At 42.1% G+C, this 7243-nt stretch overlaps 1 protein-coding gene across 2 annotated transcripts; it reads right to left on the reverse strand.

The window, feature by feature from the left end:
• Nucleotides 1-293: 293 nt before the first annotated feature.
• LOC125513522 (armadillo repeat-containing protein LFR) lies at nt 294-5811 on the reverse strand. Of its 2 annotated transcripts, none has more exons than XM_048678653.1 (8): nt 5506-5811; nt 3668-3837; nt 2260-2393; nt 1916-2163; nt 1346-1448; nt 1119-1257; nt 897-1024; nt 294-816 (listed from the first exon to the last, which is right to left on the reverse strand). In XM_048678653.1, exons 1-8 carry the CDS (start codon nt 5687-5689, stop codon nt 555-557), a joined length of 1368 nt encoding a protein of 455 aa, XP_048534610.1. In that variant the 5' UTR covers nt 5690-5811; the 3' UTR covers nt 294-554. The 2 variants fall into 2 exon arrangements, with proteins under 2 accessions (XP_048534610.1, XP_048534609.1); XM_048678652.1 differs by having other exon boundaries at nt 1346-1451; nt 5506-5810.
• Nucleotides 5812-7243: the final 1432 nt, after the last annotated feature.

Here is a 7243-nt window from a genome sequence, read left to right on the forward strand (position 1 = left end):
AATAGTACAAAAAGTTAAGGAAAGCATTACAAAATATAGCTTCTTATCCAGTTATGCACAAAATATTCAATTTTCGCAACAAATATTCAAGTCATAATTACCATAGTTTACTGCACCATTGCTTACGGGAACAGGATCGCACTAGCTTCGGTTCGAACCGTTTTGTAACCTGACATTGTAATTGTTGGGGCTGAGCACCCCCTACCTCTGCTCCCCCGGGTTCATAGGCTCGCCATCCGTGCGCACGAGGCTATGATTCCCACCCCTGTACCTTCTCTTTTTTCTCCTATCAATGCAATGATACGCTTCCTTAGATCAAGAAAAAAGAGTACCGGCCGGACTGTATTCTAGCAGTATACATATATCACAGGAGACATGCTGCGTTCTGACACAGTGCCACCAAGACCTTGCTTCAACAAAGTTCTAAAACAAACATATCAAATGGAGCTAAATACAGCTAGTAGGTTGTTACCACATGCAGTCAGAAACTAAAATGATACCTCAGCATAAAAGCACCTAGATTTTAACAACACGTCAAGGGGTCAACACATGCATCAGTTTATGTTTCCCCAGATAGCTTGCCCAGACGTCACCTTGTTGCTCGGCCTCGCAGTCAGCTCGTACAGAATCCGAGCGAACGTGTCCGAGTATTTCCCTTCCGACGTCAGGATCTCCGCAAAGTTATTCTCGTGAACCAGGAGGTGCATCCTGTTTTGAGGCTCCGAGACGAGGCTCTCCAGTATCACCGCTGCTTTCCTACAGACCTCCGACACAGGGTGTGGTGCCTTCACGATCTTTAGAAGCCTATCCACAGCCCTGTTCCAATCGACATTGAAACAACAAATCAAAATTTGCGTCACGGTATGCTATCACTGACAAAATCAAACAGATTTTACCATCGCTCACTAGCCAGCTTCAGCCTACAATCCACGTTCACTTCTGATACGTTGTAGAGGGCGCTAACAGCAGCAGCCTGTGCATCAAATGCTGGCACGCTCAACAGATCAACCAATCTCCTGTATATCTGTATATCAAGTAAATAGCTTTATTTAAAATCATCCATCTATATAGCATAAAATAGTAAATAGAGGACTCTGTCTGCTAAACCAAGGATTTACCTGTGAAATCACAGGAACAAGGAACGATTCATTGTCTGGATTGATTATCAGCCGCCCAATCAATTCAGCAGCAGCACAATGCCATGCTTTTATTGAAGAGGAAAGCATGCCCATTATGGCATGAACTGCGCTTTTCTCACTGTCTTGCAGAAAGCCAAGGAAAATAATAAGGAACAACATAAAAAGGGAAGATTGAGAAAAACACTCATGATGAACTTCTATCTCACGTCATTTTAATATATGATGGCTTTGACGAGCTGAAGATTCTCAGATCCAGAATAGGGGCTAAATTAACAAGGGCCTCCAGCATGTTTGTTATGAGCTCATCGTCTTCTGTCAGATGGTAGAAATGCACACAAAGATAAGTTTTCAAGTCTTACAATATTTGTTGCAAGTAACGGAACTGTTGTCTTAGCAATACATAGTCCTAGGTCAACTCATCTGATCCACTACAGATATTCAATCAAATTACTATATGAAGAAACAAATGGCAATTTCGTGACATTTCTATTTTGCTCTATAACCCCAACACAAAAATCAAATAGGTCACATTAATAATAAATATTTGGATGAAAGCATCTGCAGCTCAAATAAAGCATACATAGGTGTCATTTGCAGTAAAATAATCAACACACAAGAAAATTGGCACAGATATATCCAGTCATATTTTAAAATCACATATTCAGTCAAGGACAAATTAATTTGTATATGTAGAATAGAGGAACTGAATAAAAGGAACATAGCATAGATGCCTGGGAATTAAAAACTAAAGACAATAACCTAGTATGAAATTTTACCTGCATTTTGGTCTTCTAAGCACTGAAATATAGTCTCCAAGCAATGTCTATGCTGGACCATGATAGTCTCATTTTCTGGCATGAAAGAAAAATTGCGGATTATATTGGAAGCCGCAACAGCACACTGTTGCCTCTCTGTCCGTCCTTCATCATCAATATTAAAAAGACCATCTTCATCAAACAAAAATCCTGCAGATCTCTTCTTTGTGATAGTGGAGCCCTCTATCTTTGATTGATCATTTGGAGGACTGAAATTACCATATTTCAAAGAATATAAGTATGTTGCGCGAATCATGAAAACGAGATGAGTACTCAAGATATTGATGAGATCAATAATGACATACGTGGTGCTGTCCGAGTATACTTTCCCAACATTTTCAAGACCAAATCCTGAGATTGTTGTATTGACACCCAAAGTTCTTACTCTTGGTGGTTTTGTATGGTCCCTAGGAATTGCAATATCTCGCCAGTCATCAATCTGTATAAGATGACAGAGCATCAAACAGAATGCAAGGAAAAACCAATAGTACAGCCCGATAAAAGCACTACCCCTTTTCGTGGAAAAATGGAAATCAACATGAACACATAACTTAGCAGACTTTAGAACTCAGTCTTGTGCAAAAACCTTAGAGCATCTCCAACAGATGATGTAGACGTATAAATAACAAAAATATACATCACCAAGACCCAAAAAGGTCCCCCCAACAGATGATGTAGATGCAAAAAATTACATCTGATGTAAAATGCATCACCAAGGGATGCAAATATACATCACTTAGGGGCAGATTTTACATCTAGATGTAAAACGCAGCCGCGCCACGCGAAGCCCAAGTGACACTGGAACCTTCATTCCCCCTTCCCACCACGCGAACGCTCTGCCTTCCGCTGCACCACACCGCCCCGCCGCCCGCCCAGCACCCACCGGGCCCCGCCGCACCCCGCCGCCGCCGGATCCGCCGCTTTTCCGTCGCCCCACGCCTCGAAATCGCCGGAATCAAAGCAGCTCTGCCTCCGCCGCACCGCCCCCGATTTGAAGCATCTCCGTCCCCGCCAGCACCTGCACAGCCTCCGCCAACATCTTCCGGTCGTCTCCCTGAGACTCCGCCGCTGCCCCGCTGCCGCATGCCTCGTCTTTGGCCGAATCGAAGTCGCTCGGCCACCGTCGCTCGATTTGGAGAAAATCTCCATCATCGCCGCCGCCGCCGCCGAGCCGCATAGCCTCATGATGTAGTAGTTCAACTAGTTTTACATCATCTGTTGTTGCACTAGTTTTACATCATCTATTATACATCATCTGTTGGAGTTGGGTGTTTTTTGGTGATGTAATACCCACTTTTTGGTGATGTATTTTACATCATCTGTTGGAGAAGCTCTTAGAAGTCAAATTAGATATAAAAACTTTGGCAACCAATCGACAAATGGTATGTGTAAATAACAAAACATATCTTTAGAATTTTTCTGTACAGCTACGACAATGACGCCAAATCCTAGATTTTGCGTGAGAAGATCACACTTTTTTCCAACGTTGATGATAAAGGATGACTAGCTAAATTAATTATTTTAAATATAACTTACTTAATTATATTCAACAGATTATGCTAGATTAGTTAATTATTTTAAATGAACAATAGTGCAAACAAATTAAGCAGTGAATGACAAAGGAATTGGGAACCTGGAGAACTAAGCATGCAATGCATGATCCAGTAACAGCTAGATCAAGCTGGAGAGGAAGAACAGGAACTAAGCACCTACAACTTGAAGGAGGGCATCCAATAGCCCAGGAACTTTAGCAAGAGGTGTTGTATCCCGTCGGAGGTCATCCTTCTCCTTAAAAGAGAGTACTGTGAGGGCGTTCAATGCCCATAATATCTCACTCTTCAACCCACTTTGCAATGCAAGGACAATTCTTTTATTGTTCTGATCTGAAAAATTCACAACAAAAAGAAGTTAACTTGCCTTCTGCCAAATAGTCATGCAGGTAACCATTAAGCATACTAGAAAAGACAGATCATGCATTTCAAGCTCATGTCACAGAAGTGAGGCATCATCTGTATCAAATGGGACAAAAAATTACTAACAGGCCAACAACCTGCTTGTCTGAGTAAACTGGAACAACAAGGGCTGTCTGCATTTGTGACAAGGGAGAGACAGACAGCTGGTCACAGAGAAAATAAAAGATATATACCGCGACGCAATTCCTCAACTACTCAGCCAAAATATATCTTGTTTGATGACTGGGAAAACCACAACACATGTACATGCATTCACAGCCCATGCTCGAGTTCATTCACATTTTCTCGTGCAAGCACAAATGGAAACATGAAAATTAATCATCATGTAGGCTCAGTTTGTGGTTGCTATGATATGCTGTGTGCTGCTAATTTCTTGGCTGTTGTGGAAAAAGAAGATATTAAAACATATATTACAATGGATAAAATAAACGTAGATAGATCCTCTTATCCAATCATTGATCTTTCACATTTCACATTTCATCTTAAATGCAGATAAACCAAACACAGGTTGACCTCTTGCATTTCATCTCAAATGTGCAGAGCACAAAAAGTCTGTTTCCAACTTGGCCAAGAAAAAAAAATAGGTATTCAAACACACAATTACGCAAAGCGTGCTCAACCCAACGGGATTATCATGATCCAACATAATGCGAAGAGAAGCCATGAAATATTGGCAGTAAACCCCACCAAAGTATTGTATGCTGAAGAGATAAATGTGATTAAACATCACTAATGGACTTCTGCATTTGCTACAAACTATTTTCCCGTAATATGCAACTTTTCCCTAAGAATAAAACAAGTTTCATGTTCACGTTTATTGTACGATTTTGATCAATCTAAAAAAGCCTAGGTATCTATCATGGTTAGAGCAGCCTCAGCTCGGTAAGTATCCTATAGATTAGTCATTGTTCCGCTGAAGCCAGAATTACGTGTCCAAGAATTGGAACAGGGAAGATCTAACCTAAAAGTAATCTTGCTAGGTGCTTTGGTTTTTTAGCAGCACACGGCTTCAAAAAGCATATGCTTGTTTGCTCAAATATTATCTATTAGGATCAAATTTGCTACCAGCTTGGGAAGGCATATGATTTCCGACTGAAGCTGGTTTGTGAGGTATGAGCCGGGATCTGAAGGGGGCAGAAGAATGATAAGGTCTCTCGGTTTCAACAGTAACCCTTGATCTTTAACTTCTTTATCATGCAGCTGATGGCAGTTTTTTTAATAATTCCAACATTACACTTGACAATCACGAGATATGGTGATTCCCAACAAGACATCCACAAGACATAATTAACCGAGGCGAACCAGCACTCAGAGTCAAAGCGTCCCTCTGTTTTCCCATAACGTGGGCTCTGGTACGCAAATCTTAGATCCAAGGCTTAACACATGTGTTTCGTTTCAATAGTTGGCATGTAATTACTCGACAGTATTGCAGCTGCAGCTGAAATAGAGAGTTCCTGATTTCCCCCCAACAAGTCGACTCCAATTGGAGGGTCCAACACGTGGTTTGCCACCATTGATGTCCTAGAACCCACCGGATTCTCGGTTTGAAGGTTAATAAGAGGCGAAGGAGACGCTCACCGGAGAGAGCCGTGAGGACATGGAGGGAAGGTCCGACGAGGGCGGCCGGCGCCGCCGGGTCGCCGACGGCAGCCGCGGCGGCCGCGGCTGCAGCCCCGCTGCCGGTGGTGCTTCCGAACGGGCGGCCGCGCTTGGCCGCGGCGGAACCGCCGCCTCCACCGGTCTTGCCCGTCTGCTTCTGCATGGCTAGGGTTTTGGAACTCTTCACTTAGCTCGGAGGAGGTTCGGGCGTGGAGGTAGAAGGGGAGCAGGGTGCGTCGGCAGACAGGTAAAGTGTGGAAATAGAGCCCGTTTCACCCGTCGAATTGCGATCGATCGTGCAGAGGGTGTTGATTCAAGTTTTTTTTTTCAGGTTGTCATTTTCTGAAGAAAAAAAAAACATAAGTTCAAGTCAGGACAATGAAAAGTAGATCTAGAAAAGAAAAAGAAAATGGTAACGAAATCATTACCAAACATATAGTACTCTTTGAGATATACTCCTCATGATCAAGTTTATAAGTCAATATCAAGTGATACCACCAGTTACATACTCCCATGATAACAACCTGAAAAGGTTAAATTTAATAAACACTACAAAAAGTTCCATAAAAAGATTGTGAATGTTCATAACACATGTGTCTACAACTTCTAAAAAGATCAGAACGAAATTCAAAGTACATATAAAGGAAAGAAAAGGAAAAATTCAGCATCAACAGTGTCAATAAAAACAAAAGCATGGATAGTATTAAAAAAACTACATTGTTCACATCTTTTTGAGGAAAGGCTATCATGGCTAGCTTTATTGAAATTAAATAATAGATACATCGTCTACGAGCTTGCTGACCAACACGTCAGGGGGCTCGTTCATCCAAACCAACGAGATCTTATCTCAATAACTATAGTTTGCTAGCACATGCGCTGCTTGATTCGATGATCGATAACAATGTTTATAGATGACCTTCCCAATTAATGTAGCTGTGTCCACACACTCCGCGAAAATTGTTGCCGCTGCGTCCCACCATCTCGACTGACCGGTACAAAAGTTGATGACTTGCATAGAATCAGACTCAGCTTCCAATCGATTGAACCCAAGAGAATTAGCTAGTTTAAGACCATCCCTCATGGCCATAGCTTCAGTTGTGACTACATCAGCAGCAAATGGAATAAATTTGCAAGTAGCTGAAATAAAATTACCTTTTTCATCTCATATTATCGCTGATGTTGCTCCCATTCCTTCATCCTGATAGTACGCCGCATCTACATTCACTTTCACAATTTTGGGGTTGGGTTTAACCCATTTATATTCCTGAGGCCTGAAGGTTTTGGTAAATGCCTTCTCATAATTGCTTGCAATAGCCAGTACAGAGATCGGCCATCGGACTATCGGAGGGACAGATTCATTATGTGTAATACGCCTTCTTATCCACCATAAGTACCAGCATGTGACCGCGATTACCTGCTTAAAATTCAGACTTGGTTCAAGGATTTGGGGACTATCCGGCATTAGAAACAAATATTCCAAGATCGCTGAACCGGATCTATCAACAACACTGGCATGGTCAATTATCTCAGACATCCTCAAGCATCGCCACATCTCCTTAGCATGCAGACAAGTGAAAAGCAGGTGGCAGAGATCCTCGGCACCTTGGTGGCATATCGGACATGCTCCATTAGTCCCTATATGCCTATTCATTAGTATTGACTTTAGAAGGATTATTCCATGCAATACACGCCAGCAAAAGATCTGAACTTTACGAGG

The sequence above is a fragment of the Triticum urartu genome, chromosome 6 (assembly GCF_003073215.2).
Source record: "Triticum urartu cultivar G1812 chromosome 6, Tu2.1, whole genome shotgun sequence".
Lineage (NCBI taxonomy): Eukaryota > Viridiplantae > Streptophyta > Magnoliopsida > Poales > Poaceae > Triticum > Triticum urartu.